Below are 25,920 nucleotides of genomic sequence, written 5' to 3'. Positions count from 1 at the left end.
CCCAATTTAAGTATTCAGTAAAAGCTGTTGTATGGAACTCTGAAAGCCTGATGGGCGATCTGATGCTGTGGGAGAGGAGTTAATTTTATCCTCCTTCTACCATTTTCACAATTACTATAACCAGCCTTCTGTCTGCCCAAGTGGGCACCAGGTGATAAAATGAACCAGGAGCATCCTCTTCTCTCAAAACAGGCTGGGACCAAACCCGTAAAAACTTACAACCTGAATACATTTGATGCAACCCATGAAACCTATAGGACCAATAACAGCTATTCCTTACAGGCCCAAACAGCATATGATGCTGAAGATGTTAACCATATCACTGAGTGTGTATTTCAGGTGTGTGAGAGGGGGGTGCCTTTGTCATTAAACATCTGTCTCTCCAGAGAACGTATTGCACAAAACAAGAAAAAGGCACACTGTGGGGAAGTTAACCCCCTTTCCAGTGCTGGGTCCTCCAATCCAAATCAGGTCTCTTGTGTGATGGAAATACATATCTAGGGGTCCATGCATCATCAAGGTCATGTGTACCGTGGCTGTTATTCATACTGTGAAGCTAGTAATTGAAAATATGAGGGAAATGTTTCTGCTTCGGATTGTTTTATATAGTCCAGCACAACTTGTTGCTAACAATTTGGAATGTTTCTCTTAGTAATATGCATCAGGAACTCAGGCTTCCTGCACTGCAAATTTAGTGGACTTAGAGCATATTTTATAAAGTAATGAAAATATATTTCATACTCAAAATATTGTGGCTGATGTCTTTGTATGTTGTATTCTGAGAGGGGAAAAACATCTATTTGCCAAAGCTTAGCATTGTATAAGATTTTGGATTATTGCATTCTGTAGTCCTATGAGCAGGAAATGTCCAAATGCCAGCAGAACATATTGTGCCACCAGTGTTTAGTCTCGCTAGGCAGAGTAATGCTTTTACAGGATGTGATGTTATGTTTTTGAGAGCTGGTGCTTGGAAGACTTAACATTTAACATGATTGTCATCTGTTCCTTTTGAGATCGGCCCAGAAGTCAGGGTTGGGTAATTCCTGTTCCCTCCATGATGAGTTATACAAGCAGTGAATATTAAAAGGAAGCCAGTTTCTTTGCTCTTGGTTTCTGCAAATTGCAGAGCCTGCAGACTGTGATTGATCTTGACAATTAAATGGAAGAAACACACAAGTTTATATCTTTGGGGGGGGGGATGGAGAAGTATTATAATTAACAAGTGGGAACCCAGAAGGACTTGTGGGAGGCATCTCATTTTTCCCTTCCCGCTATTTCCTCTTTTCCTTTCCTGAAAGTCTTCATAGCCTCTCTCCTTTCCTTGCTTCATTATCTCCTTGTCAGGTTTCCGGCCTCTAGGTGGGCGCTGGAGTTTTCCAGATCTCCCAACTACAGACATCAGTTCCTCCATAGGTTTGCCAGTTCCAGGTTCAGCTCCAGCTCCTGGTGTTTGCTTCCAAAGGTGGAGCCTTGGGAGGGCAAGTTATAGGGAGGGAAGCAACCTCAGCAGGGTGTGATGCCATAGAGTCCACCCTCCAAAGCAGCCATTTTGTCCAGGGGAACTGATCTCTGTCATCTGGAGAGCTATTATAATTCTGGATGATCTTTAGGTCCCACCTGGAGGTTGGCAACCATAGTTCCTCTGAATTAAATTGATGCTTTGATCGTGGAGTCTGTGGTATTATACCCTTCTGAGGTCCCTCCCTTTCTTCAACCCCTTCCATCCCAGGCTCCACCCCCTAAGTATCTAGGGATTTTGAAAACTGGAGTTGGCAACACTGTCTCCTCACCCAGCAGCCCATCTACCTTTATCTGCCCTTCTATCTTAACCCCTTCCCCCCAGCAGCCTCTGTCTAGGAAAACTGTGACCCAGTTGAGATGCTGGCCACTGGGCCAGGCCCATTTACATGGTAGGGAAACCTCAATGACTTGTGGAGTTGCACCTCACTTTCCTAGATAACAAGTTTTATTAAATTTAACAGGGAAAATTAGGGAATTGGGGGAAGGATCAGGGATAGGATGCAGAAAATAAAAGAATATATTACAGTTATTACTACATCAAGAAAAACAAAAGAAAAAATATAATTCATTATACCTGCAAGTACTCAAAATTAATACATAGATATTACCTTTAAAGTCTACAAATATTTTATGATCTTTTGATATTACTGTAAAATCCTCTTGTTTTACCAACTGTTTAGTGGCAGATTCCAGATTCTTATCTATCATATCTGTGATCATACAAAACCAAATCTATGTATCTTTAATCTACATAAAACAACAGAAGGAAGAAAAAAAGAAGAGAAAGAAAGGTTCAAATTCTGGTCTTCAGTACTAGCTTATTAACTAAGAGGTTTCAATATGTAGCAACAGCAGCTACATATCTAATTTACAAAGGAATCTCAAGGATAAACAAAAATAAAACAAGCTTCTCATTAACCACGAAAGGCTTTTGAGTTAGTGGGTACAGTTATGATACTCATGTCTTATTAGCAAATGTTGATAACTTTAGGCATCTATTTGAACAGTTAGCTCTCTTTAATAAACAAAAAGGATGGGTTTTCAAAAAGAAAAGAGAAAAAGTAAGCAAGGGAGGAGAAGAAGAAAAAACACAAACCCATGGAATGCTGTTTTTGCAGCAGCCCTCATCTTAGAAGGTGCTAGCCGTTCCCAATTGCTCCCAAAACTTCACACTAAACAGAAAGGGGAACCTTGATCTGTAGGGGAGATTCATCTCACTCCCATCAAATTGTACTCATTTACTTCTCTGAAAAGCAAAGAAAAAAGCTCTTAGTGGATTAATTCATTGGCAGACATCTCCATGAATGGGAATAAACAAAGGGCACCTCCTCACCAACCATTCAAGAAAAAGCAAAAATATTAAAGGTATGTACACACTTTCCTTATATATATGTGTGTATGTAATTCTAGCTACAATAGTCCAAATTCTAATTAAACAGATTAATTTTAGCCTTACATTAGCATACATTTAAATTTTAAAAAGTTTTACAAGTTGTTAGAGTCATTAAAACTCCTTTTTTTAGCAACAGATTGTTAAACTTCATTACTATTTTGAGCTTTGCAGAAAATCACACCAAACCAAAACAAGCTGCCTGTTCAATTTGAAAAATAGAAAACCAAATAATCCTGCTTTAGGTTTGAAGAATCCCTCAAAAAAGGGGGGATTCAGAATTAAGTCCCATAATATTGTGCCTGTTAGAGAATAGTCTTATCTCTTCTTATAGTTTGAATAAAAATGTAGATCCCCTAGTTTGAAAATCAGAATATCCATTCCAAGATGTTATGTCAGATCCATAATATTATGCTCATGTCAAGCCACTGTATGGTAAGAGTTTATATTCTCTTCTTCCTAAAAGCCTTCCAAGTCATAATCCTTGTTGTTGGACTTGCTCTGAGGCTGTAGATTTTAATTGAGTCGACTGATTTTTCTCTTTCCCTGCTGAGCATTTTTACAAAGAGCTTTGGAGCCGAATCGATGTTATTCCCCCCTTCTTTGTCTCAGTGAACTGTAGGTTTTGTTTCTCCTGCATAAGTGCATAAACTGCATTCATTTTAAAATCAGGCAAGGCAATCTCAGGCAGTTGTCGTTTCACTTTTGCCCGCTTCTCAGGCAGATTTTGTGCCTCTTGATATCTCTGTTCTTGTATATTTTCCATTTCTAGACATTTCTCCAAGAATTTTCCCATCTGTTCCTTTACCAATTCTGCTAAAATACCAAGTCCTTGCCTAATGGAGAGTATAGCAGCCATAACATCTTTTGAATTAATCATCTCTTCCCTGCTGTTATAATCAGTATGATAGTAGAAATCAGAATAAGTTCGGAGTGCCAGGTTGAAAATCCAGAAATCCAGTCACATTCCACCTTTGATCAAGCTTTGTATAGTATGTTGGTAGTCCAATTGTCATTTAATTTTAAACCAGATCTATCCACAACTATATACTCAGTCCAATTCCTTTTACTTGAAATAAAGACAATTGTTGAACATATGAACATATGAACATATGAAGCTGCCTTATACTGAATCAGACCCTTGGTCCATCAAAGTCAGTATTGTCTTCTCAGACTGGCAGCAGCTCTCCAGGGTCTCAAGCTGAGGTTTTCCACACCTATTTGCCTGGACCCTTTTTTGGAGATGCCGGGGATCGAACCTTGTTATAAGCTTGTTCTTTTAATTTTAGAAGCCTCTCTTGTGGGGGGGGTGTCTTTTAGCCTCCTCCCCCTCCTTTTGAACAGTCAAATTTGGTTTTATAATAGGACTTTAGTTGATAAGTTACATTCCAAAGTGAACTTACTTGCAAGGTATAGTTCGTTAGTTGAAGTAGAAAGACGATTAGAAGAAAGTATTTTGTTACCGGTAGACACAGCTAGTGCCATACAAAATGGCAATTGTCTCAGTGAGGCTTCAGGGTAGACAAAGAACCAGGCTTTGCCCGCCGACAAAATCCCTGAGAATGTCATTTCCATGTCAGGGCTCCCCCTCCAGGGGTCCCCTCAGGTATCTGGGCTTCCCAGACCTCGTCAATCTGCTCAATTCGGGGAGTTCGCAAGAGCTGCAATTCCCCCCCGCCTTGTTGAGCTGAAGCCGTAACAGGAAACCCCAGCAGCCTCTACCTAGGAAAACTGTGGCCCAGTTGTGAGGTGCTGACCACTGGGCCAGGCCCACTTACATGGTAGGGAAACCTCAATGACTTGTGGAGTTGCATTTCACTTTCCCCTGTATCCCCCTCCCCACACTATTTCTTCTTTTTCTGCCTCCTGGTAACTCTGCATCCTCTGCCCTTTTCCTGCCTCAGTCTCTCCATCTCAGCCATTCACCAACCTACCTTTTATCTGCTCCTTGTCTTCAACTATATTAATTTATTTCATTTATACCTGGCTTTTCTCCACAGTAGAGACCAAGGCAACTTACATTATTCTCCTTTATTCCTTTTTATCCTCATAGCATGAAGTAGGTCAGTCTAAAAATATGTGACTGGCCCAAAATCACTCAGTGAGGTTCCATAGCAAGATGGGAATTTGAGTCTGAGTCGCTACTCTGAATCCACTACACCACACTGCCTTTCATAGGGTGGCTACTGTTGAATAGTAGCAAGCAGCCAGGCCTAGTTGACTCATAGAAGTCCAGTGGTTTCTTTCAAGTTAGCCAGAGGATGCTTCCAGGCTAGGGTTGCCAGCTTCCAGGTGGAAACCAGAGATTCCTCAGAATTACAACTGAACTCCAGACAACACAGATCTGTTCCCCCTGAAGATAATGGCTGTTTTAGAGAGTGGAGTCTGTGGCATTATATCCTGTTGAGGCCTCTCTGCTCCTAGCCCTCAGACTCTACCATGAAGTCTCTAGTGATTTCCCAACCTGGAGTGGTAACCCTAGCCAGGCCTGACCCTGATGAGTTCTTCTTCAAATGGCAAAATAGTCCTGGAAATCTGCTCCCCTTTTATGAACAGAAACAAGCCTGGAATCTGTTGTAGCCTAGCAATAGCCACTGTTGCTAGGCTTCCTCCCCCTCCTCTCACAGCAGCAGTGGCAGCTCTCCAGGAATCACAATGGATCTCACAGCTACAGAGATTAATTTCCTTTGAGGAGAGGAACCTGGGGGATGGTGAGGGTTGAGAAGAGAAGGGACATCAGACCAGTATAATGTGGTAGCCTCCACCCTCCAAACCAGCCATTTCTTCCACAAGAACTCCCATTGCCAGCTCCATGCTGGGCAATTCCTGGAGATTTAGGACAAGCTTGACGAGGGAAAAAGCCTCAGCAGGGTTATAATGCCATAGACTCCGCCCTCCAAAGCAGCCATTTTCTCCAGGGGAACTGATCTCTGTCACCTGGGGAGCAGTTGTAATTCTGGGTAATCTCCAGTCCTCATCTGGAGGTTGGCAATGGGAGTTCTTGTGGAGGAAATGGCTGGTCTGGAGGGTGGAGGTTATCACATTATACTGGTCTGATGTCCCTTCTCTTCTTAACCCCCACCCTCCCCCAGGTTCCTCTCCTCAAATGTTCAGGATTTTCGCAACCTGGAGTTGGTGACCCTATGTCCTTCCCACTCAAAAGCCAATCTACCTTTATCTGCTCCTTTGACTTCAGCTTTCTGTCTCCACCCCCAGCCAACACAACCTCTACCTGGGGAAACTACAGTCTTTTTCCCCAGTGGGGACTTTCTCCTTTTTAATCTGCACAACAACCATGGGAGGTAGCTTAGACTGAAAGTATATGACTGGACTAAAATCACCCAGTGAGCTTCCACAGCAAAATGTGGGTCTGAATGGGTCTTACAGACCCTACTCTGAAGCTCTAACTGCTGAACCACACTGGCTTTCATAGGATTGCTGCTGTTGAACAGAAACAAGCTGCCAGGCCCAGTGGAGTCAAATAGGTCAGTTGGCATCAAGTCACCTAGATGGTGCTGCAAGATCTAGGGCTGCCAATCTCCAGGTGGGATTTGAAGATCCCCCAGAATTACAACTACACTCCAGACATCAGATATCTGTCTCCCTGGAGAAAATGGCTGTTTTAGAAGGTGGACTCTGTGGCATTCCACCTGCAGGGAGGGTGGAATACAAACCCTCCCCTCTTCAGACTCCACTACAAAATCTCTAGGAATTTCTCAACCTGGAGCTGGCAACCTTTGTCAGGCCTGGCCCCAAGGATCCCTCCATCAAAGGCCAAAATAGGCCTGGAAAGGGCTCTGCCTCCTTCCCCTGCCTTTTACTGATAGAACCAAGCTTGGAATATTGCGGTTGCCTAGCAACAGCCACTAATGGAACTTGTTTTTTTAAGCTGCAGGTGCTCCTATCATGATTTTTGGCTTTTTAAAGCTGGCTGATGGTTTTTTGTTTTTGTTTTGATTTCAGATTTTTCTGCAAACCTAGGACACTTTTCAGGTTTCTAAAAAGATCTGGATCTGTCTTACCCATTCATAACTGCAGTCACTGGATTTAAGTATCCAAAGATATCCTGACAGGCTGACTTCACTATTAGAATATAAGATATCTTTCTTTAAAGTATGCCTTTCAGTTATGGTAAACTGAAACAAAGCCAGCAATGAGTTATTAAAGACTGCTTTAATGTTGAAATCACTGATAGATCAGATAATTTCTCATATTTCCTGTTCATTAAATTGAACCTGTTGGTTTATGTTGGCCCTAAATTATTCAGCAGTGTAGTCTTCAGAATTAAATGACTGCACTTGAATTAATTTGTGGTTAAAGAATTGTATGCCTTGGTACTTTACGAAATCAAGGATCTAAGGCAACATTTTTTCAGATGCCAGGACTTTAGAAAGCTGAAGAGCCAAGGTTCCCTGAAGTATTAATTATTTTGAAGGTATTGATGATTTCATTATTATCCTTGCTGAGTATTGAATCTTCAGAGTGGCCTTGGACAGTTGATTTCAATTAGCTTCCTTTCCTCCTGTCTTCAAAATAGGATCTATCATTCAGTCTTAAATTCATTAGAATATAGAGCGATTATCCTGGGTTGACGGCAACTGCCTTGCTTTCTTTTAATCAGTAAGCAGTCTCAGGCATCACAGTAGAATGAATATATATCCAATAGTGGGTACCTGAATCTCAGGTTTCTGAGATATTCTTGAGCTTGTGTACAAATTTTCTGGCTGAACTGGGCCTTGTAATCATTCCACGTGTCTTTAATAGCATATTTCTTTTAATTCATTGTGAAGCTGACTTTCAGTATCTTTTGTATTTCTTTGTGGATCTTTATCCAATTTTTTTGGCTGTGTTACAGGACCACCACAATATGATAGGTTGAATCTGTACTCTTGCATTCCCAACATCTGGCATTGTAGCTCTTGTTCGCTTTTGCAATTTCTTTGGGTGTGATGTACCATCTAAAGAACATTTTGTACCAGTAGTGGGTACCTGAATCACCTGGTTTCAGAGATATTCTTGAGTACAAATTTTCTGGCTGAACTGGGTCTTTTAATCATTCTACATGTCTTTAACCATGTACAACTCAGCTTGTGCTCTGTTTGCCTTATATATCCTATACATGCCTCATTAGGTGGAATAATTAACTCAGTACTTTCTTTTCAAATATTATACATGTTAACAAAATTAATTTTATAACTGGCATACAAAAACACTGGATATATATTTATATGCAGTTGTGGCTGAAATATGTATTTCCTTGATTTCATTGTTTCTAGGCTGAAAGAAATGCAGAAGAAAATGAAATGAATAAAAAAAGACGTAAAAGCCTCATAAATTTTGAAGAGGTTGGTATTGAATGTATTATTGTGGGGTTTCTTTCCCACCCGCCCACCCCCCAGCATAAAGGAGGGAGGGATAATTAGGAAAGAGTCCACATTCAGGCTCTAAAACAATCAACTGTGCAAACATTTCTGTGCTTTTGTACATATAGTCTCCCATGTGTAACAGTCAATTTAATTTATATTTAATTGAAAAAGAATGTTTTGTGGCATAACTTTTTCTTTTTGTTTAAAACTACTTTTCATAAAACTGAAGCAGCACTCATTTCTAGCGACTCCTCTAGATTGTTCACTGTTCTTATTTTTTGGCCATTCATAGCCAATTGACTTCTGTTTGCCCAAGACACGTTCCTTCTTACTCTTGCTGAATGGAGAGCAATAAATTTATAAAATGTGTTTAATGTTGGTTTAGTGTTTAATTCGATTTATACCCCGCCCTTCCTTCCGAGGCGGGCTCAGGGAGGCTTACATTCGAATCATAGCATGCTATGATCATCGTCATAAAAACAATAGAGCCATTTAAATAGAAAAGTTAAAAACCCATTAATTAAACAATATACAGCTTGGTGCTATCCCATTAGATGTTCCTCACTGTTCCAGGATGGTGGTTATTACAATAGGTTGAAGGCCTGCCGGAAGAGAGCAGTCTTACAGGCCTTGCGGAACTTCCTTCCAATTTCACACTATCTGCCCTGGGGCTGCAGCTAGGATCGGCTTTTTTGCGCGGCAAACAGAAACTGGTTTTTAGAGGTTTCAGTCTACTGCACGAAAAAGCTGAGAAGAGGAACGTGAGACCGGCATAAAGCGAGTGGGAAATAGGTCATTGTTTTCTATCCCTTTTTTATTATTCTTTCCTGAAAACACTTGTGGCCCCACATGCATTTGTGTTTAATTTTGAAAGCACGGGTCATTCAATTTCAAAGACATAAAATGTTAATTTATGTTTTTAATTTAGTTTTACTGCAATAGATTCAATGGCTTTCTGCCTCTAAGAGTGACTCAGGTACATGTTGAACAATAACTAAAGCAAGTAAAAGGTGGAAGTAAAAGATGATTCTTGGAAGCAGTGGACAGTCTTCATGATGCATGGCTGTTCTTTGGCTTTAAACCATCAAAATAACTGGCATTGATTTACCAGTCATGATGCCCTGATAAATTGTCTCAAGCCCTTCCTGTGGCTTAGAATATAAACACCTTGTCACTTTTTTCCTGGTTAGTTAAAGTCTTCAAATTTTTTGAACCGGGGAACAAATCCTGGGAACCAGCTGAGGGATGTGAAAGAAATAGTTAATCAAAACAAAGTGAAGTCCATGGCAACTCAGCTCTTAGCCAAGTTTGAGGAAAATGCTCCCAGTATATCACTACGGAGGCAGGTGAGTAAAATATATATATATATATATATATATATATATAAAATTTTTCTTTGGATTGTCACGTAAATCAGGGTATCTGGGAACCCAGTGCCTGAAATGTTTCCACTGAAAACTGTTTCATTGAGTTTCTTTGGATGACCTGCATATACTATATCTACATGGCTCCAAATGCATATGCACAGCAATGTATATTGAGTCATACACAGCAGCATGGCTCTTGTGGGAAGTGCATTCTGTGGGAGTTACTGTGTGCATAGAAAATTGCTAGATTGGGACCAGAATGCTATGGCCATTACAACATGCAGGTGAGAGGAAGTACAAACAGTTTATGTGTTCTGTTATACTTCTTATGCAATATTTCACTGTAGGCAAGATGCTTGAATCTGCAAGGTGCAGACTTGAGTATCTCCTCCAGAGTGAAACATATTCCAACTTAAAATGCTTCAAATGTAAGATCCTTATACTCTCTTCTATGTTGCTGTAAAATCTTCAATGCTTGATAAGTTGCTGTTTGCCTGACTTTGTATCTGTCATGGTTTAGTAGCCTAATTGTAGCTAGCATATTGCCTACGGTGGTAAATTCAATTCATTATGAGTCAATAAAAGTTGTGCTACATGATCTCATGGCTCCTCACAATTAGCTTTTCATGGCATTTAAATTGCAGTGCACTTGTGATATAACAATTTTTTTGTCCACACTCACCTAAAGGGTGTTTTTACACTGACAGTTTGTGACTCTCTATCACCGCTGTCAGTTCTCATGCAAATTACTGCACCTTGTGGTGGCTTTTGGAGGAGTCTTTTAAAACGCATGGAAACTTCTACAATACAAGTTTGAAACACCTGTAGAGAAAAGACCAGATCAAAACTAATGTGGAGAAAAAAATTGCTGCAGCAGCTTGGAAACTCATCTCACTGAAACAAATGTCGATGCTTCGGGCAGCAATGATGCAAAACAGTTGTGAGAACATTAGGTAATGTAAAACGTGAGTTTCCAATGTGGTGATAGAGAGTTGCAAACTGCCAGTGTAAAAATACCCTTATTTAAATTTGTGTTGTTTTTGCAGTGTTGACACCATTTCCAAGCAATCGTATACATTTAACTAAGCACTGGGGGGTGGGCTCCCTCTGGGAATCCTACCCCCCCAGGGAAAGTGCATGCGCAATACATAGCCTCTCCTCTCCCGGTGTAGTGAATGCCGCGTGGTCACTGTCTGGCTATGCCTGGCAGATGGTCACTGCAATGGCCTCTCCTGCATTACTGCATCCGTAGCAACACCTTCTCGCTGGTCCCCCCCGTTTTCACAGAGTTTGCTACGTCATGGTGCGACCGAATTGTCCGGCGGTATAACCGGATGGGCAGGCTGGGCCCACCAACTTCGTCAGCCTAAGAGAAGGAAAACTCTAACATCAAACCCGGGCAGATAGAGCTCGTTAATGTAACACCTACCACCTGGAGGACTCACTGCCGGCGTCCCGGCTTACTGGGCCATGGCAGATGACCCCCAGGTGAAAGGGTGGAGCCAGTACCGCGCACACTGCGCTTCACCTAAAAAATCCCTCTGCGCAGGCCTGAAGGGCATATCCACACACACAACCCACAACGCATCAAGTCCTGCAGCGATAGGCAAGGGGCGAAACGGCAGGTGGAAGGTGCCACTGGAAGCCGCAGTCCCGATCCTGCATGTAGGCGGTTCAGGATATTGGTCGCCTGATGCTAACCCGGAGACGAAAGCATCTTTCGGCAGCACCCTGAACGACCAAGCAGCCTTATCTAGGGACAGCACTGCTTGCTCCACACGGAGAGGGGCCTAGAAAAGGTGGCCTAAACAAAGCTCGTCTCCCCCACCCCAGTTGGCTAGCCGCGGTCAACGGGCATCCTTACTTGCGGTCGAAAAATAACAACAAAGAAAAGGCATGCACCTGCCTCACAAAGTGTGCAAAGACTAAAGCTTGCGTGTTGGAACATCAGAACCATGCTTGACACAGTAGGCAGTGGTCGCCCTGAACGACGCTCTGCTCTAGTTGCCCACGAACTTCTCAGGTTGAATATCGACATAGCAGCTCTCAGTGAGGTCCGTTTCCCTGAGGAAGGTAGTCTTCAAGAACACGGTGCTGGCTATACCCTCTACTGGTCGGGTAAGTCAAAGGCTGAGAGCCGCCTTTCTGGCGTTGGCTTCATGGTCAGGAATTCCATTGCCTCCAAACTCAAAAACCTTCCAACAGGTCACTCAGATCGCATCATGTCCATGCGCCTCCCACTTCAAAACAAGCAGCATGCAACACTCTTCAGTGTGTATGCCCCAACCCTTCAAGCAGATCCTGCAGAAAAGAACAACTTCTATGCTGATCTACGCAACCTCGTACGGAAGACCCCTACAGAGGACAAGGTGATCATCCTTGGCGACTTCAATGCCAGAGTAGGTAAAGACTCGGAAGCCTGGAAAGGAGTACTTGGCAAACACGGCATTGGCAACTGCAATGACAACGGGCGCCTCCTGCTAGAATTCTGCATGGAGCACCAGCTCACCATCACCAACACTATCTTCCAGCAGAAGAACAGTCTGAAGACAACCTGGATGCACCCACGGTCCAAGCATTGGACCTTATCGACTACATTCTGGTGCGCCAGAGAGACCTTCGAGATGTCTTACACACCCGAGTAATGCCCAGCGCAGAATGTCATACGGATCATCGTCTTGTACGCTGCAATCTCCGTCTTCACTTTAAACCCACACCCAGGAGAGGAGGTATCCCTCGGAGGAAGTTTCAGGTTGGCAGCCTTCAGTCAGCCGAAGTTAAAGCTGCCTTCCAGGCAAAACTCCAGTCAAGAATTGAGGACCTCAGTTGCCCCACAGACCCTTCTCCAGAAGCACTCTGGGAACACCTAAAAACTACCGTCCTGCAGATCTCTGAAGAAGTCCTCGGGTTCTCCACAAGGAAGAACAAGGACTGGTTTGATGAGAACAATCAAGAGATCCAAGAATTACTGGCAAAAAAGAGATCTGCCTACCAAGCACATCTTGCTCAGCCCTCCTGTCCCGGGAAAAAAGCAACCTTTCGCGCTGCATGTAGCAACCTCCAGCGCAAGCTTCGAGACATTCAGAACGAGTGGTGGACCAAGCTCGCAGAGAGAACCCAGCTGTGTGCAGACACTGGTGATTTAAGAGGGTTCTACGAAGCCCTGAAGGCAGTATATGGTCCATCATATCAGGCTCAGAGTCCCTTGCATAGTGCAGACGGCCAAGTGCTCCTCACAGACAAGGCATCCATACTGAACCGGTGGTCGGAGTATTTTCAGGTTCTCTTCAGTGCCAACCGCGTAGTTCAAGATTCAGCAATCCACCTCACCCCACTTCAACCGGTGAAAACAGAGTTGGATGAGATCCCCACCCTAGAAGAGACTGTTAAAGCCATCAAGCAACTGAAAAGTGGCAAGGCAGCAGGAGTTGATGGAATTCCACCAGAGATCTGGAAGCATGGGGGCACAGTACTACATAGCTCACTTCACAAAGTACTTGTCACCTGCTGGGAACAAGGCAAATTACCACAGGACTTTCGCGATGCAATCATCATCACCCTATACAAGAACAAAGGGGAAAAGTCAGACTGCTCCAACTACCGGGGGATAACCCTGCTCTCCATCGCAGGCAAAATCCTTGCCAGAATACTCCTGAACAGACTGGTGCCCACCATTGCAGAAGAACTCCTCCCAGAGAGCCAGTGCGGCTTCAGAGCTAACAGGAGCACCACCGACATGGTATTTGTTCTCAGGCAGCTCCAAGAGAAATGCAGGGAACAGAACAAGGGTCTGTATGTGACTTTTGTCGACCTTACCAAAGCTTTCGATACAGTTAGCAGGAAAGGCCTGTGGCAAATCTTGGAACGTTTAGGATGTCCCCCAAGGTTCCTCAGCATGATCATCCAGCTACACGAAGACCAGCGAGGCCAAGTCAGACACTGCAACGACCTCTCGGAGCCCTTCCCAATAGGCACAGGTGTAAAGCAAGGCTGCGTTCTTGCGCCAACTCTCTTTACGATCTTCTTTAGCATGATGCTTCAAAGAGCCGCAGTAGATCTAGATGAGGACGATGGTGTCTACATCCGCTATCGCACCGATGGCAGCCTGTTCAACCTGAGGCGACTAAAGGCACACTCCAAGACAATGGAAAAACTCATCCGAGAGCTACTGTTTGCTGATGATGCTGCACTCGTCTCCCACTCGGTATCAGCTCTGCAGCATATGACGTCCTGCTTTGCAGAGGCTGCCAAGCTATTCGGCCTAGAAGTTAGTCTGAAGAAGACAGAAGTTCTCCACCAGCCTGCACCCCAGGAAGATTATCACCCTCCCTGCATCACTGTGGGTGAATCAGTTCTGAAGACAGTCCAGCAGTTCAGCTACCTGGGGTGCATCATCTCCTCAGATGCCAAGATCGACAAGGAGATTGACAACAGGCTGGCAAAGGCAAACCGTGCATTTGGCCGACTGTACAAAAGAGTGTGGAGCAACAAGCATCTGAAAAAAGGCACAAAGATCAATGTTTATAAAGCGGTTGTGATGACAACCCTCATCTATGGCTCCGAATCGTGGGTTTTATACCGTCATCACCTGCGACTCCTTGAGCGCTTTCATCAGCGCTGCCTTCGCACCATCCTCAACATCCACTGGAGTGACTTTGTGACCAACACTGAAGTCCTCAAGCGGGCAGAGGTTACCAGCATCGAGGCACTGCTGTTGAAGACGCAGCTGCGCTGGGCAGGGCATATTTCTAGGATGGAAAACCACCGCCTTCCCAAGATTGCCCTGTATGGCGAACTCTCCACCGGCCATCGAAATAGAGGGGCACCAAAGAAGAGGTACAAGGACTCCTTGAAGAAATCCCTTAGCACCTGTCACATCAACCATCACCAGTGGTCTGACCTAGCCTCAGATCGCAAAGCATGGAGGCACACCATCCACCAGGCTGTCTCTTCCTTTGAGAACGCACGCATAGCTGGTCTTGAGGACAAAAGGAGATTGAGGAAGAATCGCACTGCTACAGCACCAACCCCAAATCAGACTTTTCCCTGCAGCCACTGTGGCCGGACCTGCCTGTCCCGCATTGGTCTTGTCAGCCACCAGCGAGCCTGCAGCAAACGTGGACTATTGCACCCTTCTTAAATCTTCGTTCGCGAAGCCAAGCCGAGAGAGAGAGAGAGAGGGTATTCGGTCTGCCCTCAGAGACACCCCCCCCCCCAAATTGAAACACTTTCAGCAGGAATTATAGAAGTTTGGCTATGCAAAATGAGTGCAGCAAATCCACAAATGTAAAAGGAAAATAATTAAAGCAGAACGGTGGCAGGCGATTTGAAGACTCTAAAACTCTGGATCAAACGGAATGTAAAAACACTCAGTCAGCCCAAGCTGAGAGGCCCACTCTCCAGCAGCAGCCCCTTAAGGCTCCCGGGAGCAGACCAAAGTGAAAACTTGGGCCTTCAGGTCCATGTTGAGGCCCCACCCATCCCAAATGACCAGGCTGCCCCCACAAGCCACTGTTACAGAAGCTAAAGTAGGCTCCCACCTCCCCTATCTCACTCCCAAGCCCCCTAGCCACTAAAGCAGCCACGGGTGAGGCTGTCACCTCATAAATGATTTAAGGTTTAATCTTGCACATTAAATACATGTGTCAGATACAACAGAATTAGGTCTTACATGGATTTTTCAAAGGCAGAATCCTGCAGAATCGTGTTTGTGGTTTTTATAATTATAGTTTTATTTTTAGTGCAGTTAACTGCAAAACAACTTGTAATGTACATTTATATAACATTTTTATCTATATAGAATCAGAGAATCACAGAGTTAGTCCAACCCCCTGTTCACTGCAGGATCAACCTAGAGCATCCCTGACAAGTGTTTGTCCAGCCACTGCTTAAAGACTGCCAGTGAGGGGGAGCTCACCACCTCTCTAGGTAGCTGATTCCACTGCTGAACAACTCTTATTGTAAATGCCAAATACTTTTTGTGAATATCAAATAATTGTTGTGTCCCTCTATGGGCACAATCCAGAAAATTGTACATCTACATTCTACAATGTGGAGTGGTGTTGACCTTTTGAGGGTTCATTTAGCAAGGTCCCTGCAATTCATAGTGAGGTGGCTTTGGGTATCAAGTGAATACTGAAAGGAGGTAGCAGTGCAGCATAGGTGCTGCTATTTAAAGGGGAAAAAACCCTTAGGACTCTGCTGGGCCATAGAAAACTGTCTGATGTGCCACAATGCGCCCTCTGCATTGTCTCCTTACAAACTCTTCCAGTGCTCAAGGCCAGTTTATCAGTGTATGCTCATTGACATGTCTGCGTATTGGCCACTATCACATCTCTGTGTAGGAGCGATATTGCTTAGGAAACATTACCTTCTTGAAAAAAATTAAAACTACTAATAAGAACACTGGGGTTTAAATTTTTTGTTATACTTTGATATAGTTAAAATCTAAAATAACTACAGACAAATTAGTTTATCACAGCAACAGCATCTGTAATTGTTTTCTTGGGAGCCGTTGGTATTAGGTTTGTTTAGTGTCAAATTATGGCTTTGTTGAAAGATCTTAGGACAGTTTCTTATACTGCTTTTCAAAGTGTGTGTGTGTTGCTGTGTACGTGCACCCGACAAGAGATCTTTAAGTATCATGACAATGTGTCTCTGGTTGTGACTTGAGAAAACTCATGTACAAGCAGGTAAAGCTTTTAACAGCTGTGGCACAGTTACTGTATCTGTTCTCCAAACTGGCCTGTGATGACTTGAGAGAAAAGACACCATCAGATCAGCCTTAAAATGTATCTTTAGTTGTGCCAGAAGATCTCTGTTTGGAGATTTTGCATTGAATGTAAAATAAATTAAGAGTGGTTTCAAGCAATGGAAATGTCCTGAATGTAGTCAGTACGTGTAAACGGCAATTAGTGTTCTTATATAACTCTACTGCTATAAAGGGCCTGTAATGTATAAGCTACATGCATTCTTGGCATGCAGTCAACCCAATCTTGCATGGTAAGCTGCTTTTAAACATTACAGGTCCCTAAGGAAGCAGGATCAGTGTCGAAGCCTCAGCATCTGATTTGGCCCAGAATCTTTTGTAGCCCGTTCAGCATTCTGGATCTATTTATGTCCTTGTTAACTTTAAGAGACACTGCTATGTAAAGCCTGAGCTATATTGTAAAGTTTGTTATCTAGTTATTTCCAGTGGATTTAAATTTACCCTGTAAATAAAGTCTGCAGAGCTTTCTAGCTTGTAAAAATATTTAGTAGCCCACTTATGCATGTATATGCATGAGCTCGTTAAGGGGAGGGTGGGATCTAAATCTAATAAAATAAAATAAAAATAAAATAAAATAAAATATTATGTAAGAATATACACATATATTATGTAAGTAACAAAAACTCTCCCTGGTTGTATGGTGATGATTCATGCTTGCTGCACATAACCAGACTAGTGAGAACTCAGCAAGCCCCCTCTACTCAAAACCTGGCTCTTAAATATTTCAAATTTATTAACAAAAATCCAGACAGCTGGATTTGGAATAGTACTATGTTTTTATGTACTGCCGTTCATTCTGGTGACAGTTAGCACCACTTAGCTCAGAAATTGGTCCCCTACCTTGACTCTGTCACCTACAAAGCCCTTAAGGCACTGGGCCCGCATACCTGCAGCACTGCCTCTCCTGCTGTCTTCTGCTGTGACAGCTTTGCTCATCTGAGCAAGGCAGTCTGAAGGTGCCATCCTGCAAATAGGTAAAATCAGCGACCGACCCTTCACATGCATTCTCTGTAGTGGCTCCTACATTAGGAAGCCCCACATTTCTAGAGTTTCATAAAATGTGTAAAATGGATTTGATCTGGAGTATATTCTAATAGGGGGAGAGGGAGATAAATTGCAATGCAACTGAGAAGGTCACCAAGTGACTTTTATTAAGGATAAAGTTTTCCTACACTGATAGTCTTGTTTGCTCGCATTATTGTTGGATTCTACACACACTCACACACCCGCAATCGTAGCCCAACTGTATTATTGTGCTTTACTAGGAAACTTTGCTGACAGATTCAAATTTTGTTATGTCTTGGAATTCTCTTACTGATTGACTGGTATATCTTGCAATCTATTTACTGGAAGGTTTGGGTTTTTTTAAAAAAAAAATCCTACATATCTGCTTTGAGTCCCAGTGAGAAAAGCAGACTTTAAAGTAAGATGATAATAATAGTAGCATTAGGAATGTTGAACGTTAAATTGTTGTTTAATATATAGCATTGTATGTATTCAAAATATTTGCATTTATAAAATAAAAAATGTACAAAATGAAATTGTTCTATCAACTCCAGATCAGTCATGTAAAAGCTCTGGCAAAAACCCATAATTGCCTTTTGAAAATATTTCCTCCTTTTTTTCTGACAAATAATATTTTCAATCCTGTTCCTGCTCTTCATTAAATATTCCGCCTTCTTCTTTGGGCTCCTTAAACTATTTTTTTGTTTAAGGTGTTAGTAGATAAACCAGCTTCTGATCCTCCTGTAAATCCTCACTTTGCTAAACCTGGGGATCCAACCTGTAGCCTTCCATCTTCACCAAAAAGGCAGGTATGAATTCATAAGAGAATACACGGTAGCAGACAAAGTGCATTGTGATCATGATTGCCTTGAAGCATGATGTCTGATAAACCTGATAAACTCCTTATTCCAGTAGATGTTAGAATGATGATTAAATGACCTTAGGTGTGGTTCATACACTGAAGTTATTGTGCTGGCATGTGGCTGATTTGATCTCTGTTGTACTTCTCTTATTGCTCTTGTTATCTGGTTGCTTGACTGGACACTAGGCATGGGCACAAACCGGGAAAAATCAAAGTTCATGGTTCAGGGTTTTTACAAACCCCGAACCTCCAATAAATCAGTTCATAGTTTGTCTGGTTCAGAGTTTGGCCCAATCAGGAGTGAGCTTCAGGTCAGGCCTACCCAACTGAGCTCCAAGAGCTCTGAAGGCCTTTAAAGGCCATTGGAGCTCAGTTGAATCAGGTGGCCCAACTCAGCTGAGCTCTCAGAGTGAGCTCTGAAGGCTTTTGTAGGACTTCAGAGCCCACCACTAGGTGGAACCTGACCATATAAGGGCATATAAGGCCTTCGGAGCTCACTCTCAGAGCTCAGTTGGGCTGGCCCAACCTAGCGGTGGGCTCTTCAGAGCCACCCATAGGAACCCTCCCCAAACCCCATAAACCCCCAGTTAGGGGAGGGTTTGTGGGAGGCATATTCTCCTGAACCCCTTGTTCAGCAACTGTGGTTCATGGTTCAGTTCGTGCCCATCCATGCTGAACACTATTGGTGATCAATATTTATCCCCCAGGTTTCCTTACCTTTTAATATACCGTGCTGAAAGAGTCATACAGATTTGGCTCTTAACTAATGGCTTTAAAGGGGTAGACTGTTTCAGTACACAGTAAGAGACTCCTAACAAACCAAATTCAGTGCATGGGTTGTACACATTATAGTAGTTGTAAATTTTATTTCTGAAGTATGAGAAAGCAAAAATGTGAGCAATATTTGATGCATAGTTTATGTATGCTGTCAATGCACTACTGTAATGAGAACTTTGTGCTCCAAGGGCAACATTTGGTATGGTTGGCTGACTTGAAAGTCAGTAAAAGATCTGAAGTGCATAACTGGGGAAATGCTCAGTAGTAGACAAGATTGTCCAGTTTTTCTAACTCTGTTAAGCAGAGTTCTGTGGTTAAAGTTGCCTGAATAGTTTCCCATGCATTTCACCTACTCACTTTGGATTATGCTGTTGTCTTGGCATGCTGCATAAACCATGATAGCCAGCTGGAAAATGTGAGCTTAACTGTCCACTTCTACATGAGAAAAAGGAACAAATAAGTTGAAACATCCTAGCAGAAACTATAGTTGTACTTATAATTCTGTACACTGAGAATCTTTTTGAGGCTTGGAACAGGAAAGGAATCCATGGTTGCCTTGTCCCAAGCTAGGATACCCTTTGACATCTAAAGTATTTCAAACAAAGTCCATCTTTTTCTTGAAAATCTTCAAGTGGAAATACCACAACTGGAGTATTTGCATTTAAATAAATAAGTAAAGTTTGTTTCATGTTGGTGGTATATATGCAGCATGACCTGTACTATATGAAAAACTTTTCTTATCATCATACAAACAATAGTAATGTGAGGTTTTGTGTTCAAAGCATTTCTTGTACATTAGCTCAACTATCCTTTCTGCAACTCTGAGGAATATCTCTATTAGAGCATCTGCATTGTAGATAGGGGAGGAAAAATGGGCTTCATTAAGGCTGTGGTAATGGTTTTGGTGAGATATTTTAATAAGTGGTTTGCTGATTCTTATCTCATTAGCTGTGATAACGGCAGCTGAACTCTCATGTTGTGCATGTTATCATTTTATAAACTCCACTGTCTTCGTGAGTGATATACAATACTGCCTGTTAACTTTTTAAAGTTCTTTAAATCCTGTGGAGAAGAGTATTTCCTGTGCATGAGGTGCCTGTCTGTACGAGCGCTCTATTAACAGCACATTCCAGCCTGTTTCAATATAGCATGTGCTTTGGTGGGGCAGAGAGCATTTTTTCTCATTTTCAGTGTTTCCCAGTTTCAGGCAGTAGCTAGGGGTGAACATACGGTCAGGGATCCCACACAGTCTTTGCCTGGTGGTGGGCCAGTGCCTAGGCATTTGAGGTGTATAAAACAGACTGCTCTGGAATCCAGCCTTTCTGAATCCCTTGCAACTTCCTGTCCTGCTGCATTTGCACTATCTGGTGTGCTTCAACGCCTTCAACACGTGGAAGAAAAATTTAATCAGGTGACAATCTCTTCCTCTATTTCCTTTCTGCTTTGTCCCTCTGTTCTTTTAAGGGCACATTTATATTGCCAAAACCATCCCAAAGTAGGGTTGTTCACTCTATGGCAAAGTGTACATTTTAGCTATCACATCTACCTTCTATCTTGCAATTTGTTTGTATATTTTTGTCCATGAAAATGTACACATTTGATGTAGGGTGAAGACAGGTGTGATATGTCTAGGACAGTAAGGCTGGTTTGGAAGATTTCTCACTGTGTTTAGTATGAAATATCTCCAGGATTGATTTTCAGGTAAAAAAAAATGGCTAATGAACGTTTTCATTAAAACCTAGTTGTGAAATTTACTGATTATTTTTAGAACACTGCAATGATGTATTAATTGTATATGATCCTCCCTTTAAAGAAACAGCAATATTTTAAAGCTGTAAAATTACTCTAGAAATGTACCTGTGGCAGCAAGACATACATGACCAATCTTCAGAGCAATTTTGTTAGTTTTAAATGTTTGCATGAGTGAAGGATGAACATATAAACCATATTGTGGGTAGCTTGTCTGAAACATGGCGAATCCAGTATTTGACTTCATAGAATGCACATCAGCCATGGGTACTGTGTAGCTGGAAGGATGTCAGGCTTACATGGCAAGTGAAAACCCTGCTGAGACTTCTGATTAAATATTACATTTGGCTTCACCCACACATTTACAGAATACTCATGTATGAAAGCTGCCATCTCCCAGTGTTCCCTTCTACTGTTTTGTTTCCTGTGCTGATTTTCTGTTCTCTAAGGAACTGTGTCCCCCAATATTGAATTTCTGAATTATACTGTGTCTCATTAACTGAAATACTTTTCTCATGAATTGAAATCTTTATTCTGTGTCCTTTATTTTACCTATTGCTGCAGAAGAGGGCTCAATCCATAACAAATAGAGAGTTTCATAAAAAGAACATTAAAGAAAAAGCAGCTCATCTTGCATCAATGTTTGGATATGTCAACACCCCCCAGGTGAATACTGTGTTTGCTTTGCAGATGCAGAAAAATAAGTAGGGGAAAATGTTGGTGTTCATTTTCATCTCAAATAATAAAAGTGCTCATTCATGGCTAATAAATATTTCATTAATATCTGAATAGAAAACTGAAAAGGTAAATAGCAATTAGGCCACAATCTAGCATAAGAGTTACACAGGCTTAAGCCTATTGAAATCAATGCGCTAAAGTCTATTTAGCTCTCTGGATTGTGGCCTTTATCATTTCTTCAGGAATTGAGTGCATGGCTCTGCAGTATTGTTGCTTTAACACTCATTAATCTAAAAATCATCTGGGCTAATTTTCCTCTCTCTGCTCTGTACAGAATAAACTTCCTACTAAAGGTCTCTCCCATTCTCAGTCCCCACCTCCCTCTTGCCTTTCATCTTATGATTCAGCTACTTCCTCTTCATCATCTATTGACTCAGCTTCCCCTGCTGTTCATTCTAAAAAGGTATTCTGTTAACAGATTCCATGTCAAATTCAGATAGTCACTAAACAAAAAACAAAAACCCCAACTGTGCCAGGTTGACTTTGTCTCTTAAGGCTTAACTCTGCACAGAAAATGTGTGTGGATTTGTGCTGCATTTTGCTTGAAAATATGCACTTGTTAATTTGCATGCTAGCCAGAATAAAAGAAGTGAAAATAATTTGTGAACAACACAGTTATTTCCTTTTTCTGAAGTACCATGAAAACCAGGACTGTTTCCATTTTTATAAAACATGTGCTGCATTAAAGAAGCTGGTAGCTTCTCTCACTATATTCAGGAAGAGAATGATAAACTGAAGAACTGGTAGGGTGAGTGGTATCTGTTCCTGTCAAGGTGGCCTTTTGAATACAGGAGTATAAGTTCTGAGAGGGCTAATGCCTATGCATTGAAAGCCCTGTCACTTGACTACATCTGCCTAAGATGTAGACCTAAGACCTAAGATTTTGCATATCAGTTAATTTTATAAAACAGTGTCTGGAATGCTTGCTAATCAATGTCATTAGAAGGATATTTACTTGGTGGTACTGACTAGGGATGGGCACAGAATGCGAAAATGGTGGTTCAGTTCATGGTCCGTTGGGTTGCCCGAATGAGTAGTTCATTTCATTTCATGTTTTTTCAGTTTCCCAAACAATTCATGGTTCATCCAGTTTGTAAAGGTGCAGAACAACTCCCAAGCGGGCTAGAGACATCAAACTTGTGGCAAACTCTTCAGCAGATTTTCCTCTACCTGCTCACCAAGTTTGGTGTGAATTGGATTCGGGGGACCTGAGCTACAGATGTCTCCAGTAAACTGCTCTTGAGTATGTCAAGCTGGGGAAAGAAAGGGAAGCCACTCTGAAGCTTCTGGTCAGTTTTACCCCCAGGAGGCTTGGAAACTGACCAGAAGCAGCAGCTCCACTCTCCCCATCTCCCTGCACTTCTGTTCAATTTCCAGTGAAACTGATTAGGAGCTGCAGAGGGCTGCAGAAAGCAGAGCTGTGGCATGGTGGCATCTAGTCAGTTTCAGTAGAAACTAACCAGATGTTCATGGGCTGGGGAATCATGCAGGCACCAGGCTATCTGGAAAAGCAAAGCAAACATGAACCAAATAGCATGCCAAGAAAAAAGGCTGGTTCATGTTTGGGTGTGGAAGAATCAGATGAACCAGTTTGGAATGAACCACAAATCAGCCATTTTTAACAAGAATCATAATTTGTGGTTCAGTTCATGCCCATTCCTCGTACTGATTGTTCTGCTCATATTCCATGTATGAACTCTAGCAAGTCCTACTTGAATTGATCTTTAGTTTGTATTAGAATAGTCAGTGTAAAACCTTTTTTATATTTGCTGGTTCTTGAAAGTATATTGAAAAAGCTGGAAATACACATTTATTAGACATTCAGGCCTAAGCGTCAGAGCCTAAGATAAATCCTTGGTTATCGGAAGTTAAATTACAATGCCTTTAGGCTTGCAGGCTATGCCTGTATAATTTGTATGGACTTGTTGTCAGACAATGGAACCTCAAATTAAGCAAACTCCATTTGTTACAATGTTAAGTCTTTATTTGATAGTTCATAGTTTCTGAGCGTAGCAAAAGATTGGAACTGATACTCTTCCCTAGAAGCATAGATATTTTAACGAGTTGTACATCAAAGGTTTCTACACAAATCTACATTCCCACAATAGAGTGATACATTTCACACAGTTGTTGTCTCTTATCTTGTTGCGGTTTCCATTCTCACAGGGACAGCTCAACTGGCCTTCCCTGAGGCATTTTATCTTCAAAGGGAGGTTGCCTTTGTTAGTATCATGGACAGGAATTCACACCAGTGTTAGTAGCAACTTTACTTCTGCTTTGATATGCAAGGTTTCTACTTGGGGTTAGTGACATATGTTAGAAAATGGAGTCAGGTAAGCTAAGCAGTTCATTACATTCCAGATCCAGCATTATATTATATCATGATAACTTTCCAGTGTCTGACATGCTGTTTATAAATATATAAATCTTTTGGAGAACTTGCAAAAATTGCTTCCTCCTCCCTTCTTATCCAGATATGGAAAAGGCTGATTCATCCAGTGCATAGTCAGTTTCAGGAAGCTTCAGTCTGCCAGTGGTACCAGTGATTGTGTCACCTAATACAGTAACCCCCTCATCAAGTGAATAAATGTAATATAGCCTAGAGACTATGTATCTTATTGCCCTTGCTGTCTCTGCTGCTAGTATGAAAAAGTTGAAGGTATCATTTCGAATAGCCATTGGAGAGCAAAGAAGCCTTCGATTGTGAAGTGATTCCATGAAAGCATCAAAATTCATAGACAGAACTAAAGCAATGAGAGTAAGACTTTCTACTGAAGAGTAGTTGTCAAAGTCATGCATTCCTCTTAAAACCTACCTTTCTTGTTGTTGCATGTATTCAGTTATTTCCCTCTCTTTCATCTGCCTTGTACACTATTTGTGCAACAGTCCAATTAATCATTAAACTATCGTGGTATTCTTGCCAAAAAAGACAGAGAACTGGGGCACAGAATAAAGGAGGAATATAACATGATAATAAGAGTGATTTTGAATTCAGAGACGTTCTTAACTATCTGAAGAGAGGAGAGATGGGAATGGGATATTAACAGTGATGTAGATGACATTGCCAGAGCATGGATGAGAAATTTAACAGCAGAGGATGGGTCTTGGAAATGCTGAGGAGAGAAGTACAGTGCCAGGATTTGGCAGTGGTTTGTCTTACAGTGAGAGCAGAGTAATAAGATACTAGTATAGCTCATAGTTGAAGAGCCCCGTGGCGCAGAGTGGTAAAGTTGCAGTACTGCAGTCGGAGCCCCTCTGCTCACGACCTGAGTTCGATCCCAGTAGAAGCTGGTCCAGGTTGACTCAGCCTTCCATCCTTCCGAGGTTGGTAAAATAAGTACCCAGCTTGCTGGGGGGAAAGTGTAAATGACTGGGGAGGGCAATGGCAAACCACCCCGTAAAAAGTCTGCAGTGAAAGCAACGTCACCCCAGAGTCAAAAACGACTGGTGCTTGCACAGGGGACTACCTTTACCTTTCTATAGTTCATAGTAAATGAAAATCAGAGGGAGAGTTCTGCATTTTGAGGTGAAAACATGAAGCTTTTTTAGCTTGCCACAGAATGTCTTTATTTTAATAATGGAAACTTGTACAACATGGTTTGAAAATTTCTCAAAGTTATAATTTTACTTCTAGCTAATAGTGAAAGAGTTAAATAACAAGACTGCTGTAAGGTCCTAATGCAGTCTAATTTCAAAAAACAGCAGTAGGATTTATATGTGTATTATGTTGCCCTAACTCATAAACCAGTGACTCATTCTGCCCTCTTTATTATTTGTCTGCTTTGATACTTCAATATTTTTTAAAAATCAAATTTCTGCAGCAGATGTATACATGTTAATAGATCTTATACCATTAACAAATACATGATTTCACTTCAGAACTCCACATTACATTTTTTAATTAGTTGGGTCTTGGTTCTGCCTTTCACATAATAGTAAAAAAAAAAAAAAAAGACCACAGGTGCCTGATTCAGTTTATTTTATTTATTATTTATTTTAGGTAATTTATAGTCTGCCCTATCCCATGTAGGGCTCAGGGCGGATAACAACATTATAAAAACAATGTGAATAACAATGAAAACATGTGAATAAAATAAAAGACAATTCAATCATAGACAGTTTTAGATGGCGGCTCAGTTGACACATGTTGTATACCTAAGAATCAGTGGCACATGTTGTATGGACTACGAATCAATCATACTTTCTAAGAATCAGACACAGCAAAGATAATTTAATATTATGACAGGGGTGGTACTGCAGCATAGGGCCAGCCAAGGGAGTAGAATGCCTGATAGTGTAGGATGCCCGCTGCCTCAACTAAAGGCCTGGCAGAATAGGTCTGTTTTACAGGCCCTACAGAAAGGTAACAGTTCAGT

General features: G+C 41.9%; 1 protein-coding gene across 4 annotated transcripts in view; it reads left to right on the top strand.

Moving 5' to 3' along the window:
* The window catches only part of MICAL2 (microtubule associated monooxygenase, calponin and LIM domain containing 2), a 290,110-nt gene that overhangs the window by 158,697 nt on the left and 105,493 nt on the right, over positions 1–25,920 (top strand). For 3 of the 4 annotated variants that reach the window (XM_060261096.1, XM_060261098.1, XM_060261097.1), the window contains exons 15-20: positions 8,188–8,256; positions 9,474–9,623; positions 18,129–18,227; positions 20,259–20,468; positions 21,371–21,472; positions 21,819–21,947. In XM_060261096.1, coding sequence (XP_060117079.1) covers positions 8,188–8,256; positions 9,474–9,623; positions 18,129–18,227; positions 20,259–20,468; positions 21,371–21,472; positions 21,819–21,947 — 759 coding nt within the window. The remainder of the gene's footprint in view (positions 1–8,187; positions 8,257–9,473; positions 9,624–18,128; positions 18,228–20,258; positions 20,469–21,370; positions 21,473–21,818; positions 21,948–25,920) is intronic. The other variant, XM_060261099.1, reaches the window with a different exon arrangement.

Source organism: Heteronotia binoei, chromosome 21, assembly GCF_032191835.1.
Source record: "Heteronotia binoei isolate CCM8104 ecotype False Entrance Well chromosome 21, APGP_CSIRO_Hbin_v1, whole genome shotgun sequence".
Classification (NCBI taxonomy): domain Eukaryota; kingdom Metazoa; phylum Chordata; class Lepidosauria; order Squamata; family Gekkonidae; genus Heteronotia; species Heteronotia binoei.
This window is presented reverse-complemented; position numbering and strand designations above follow the sequence as displayed.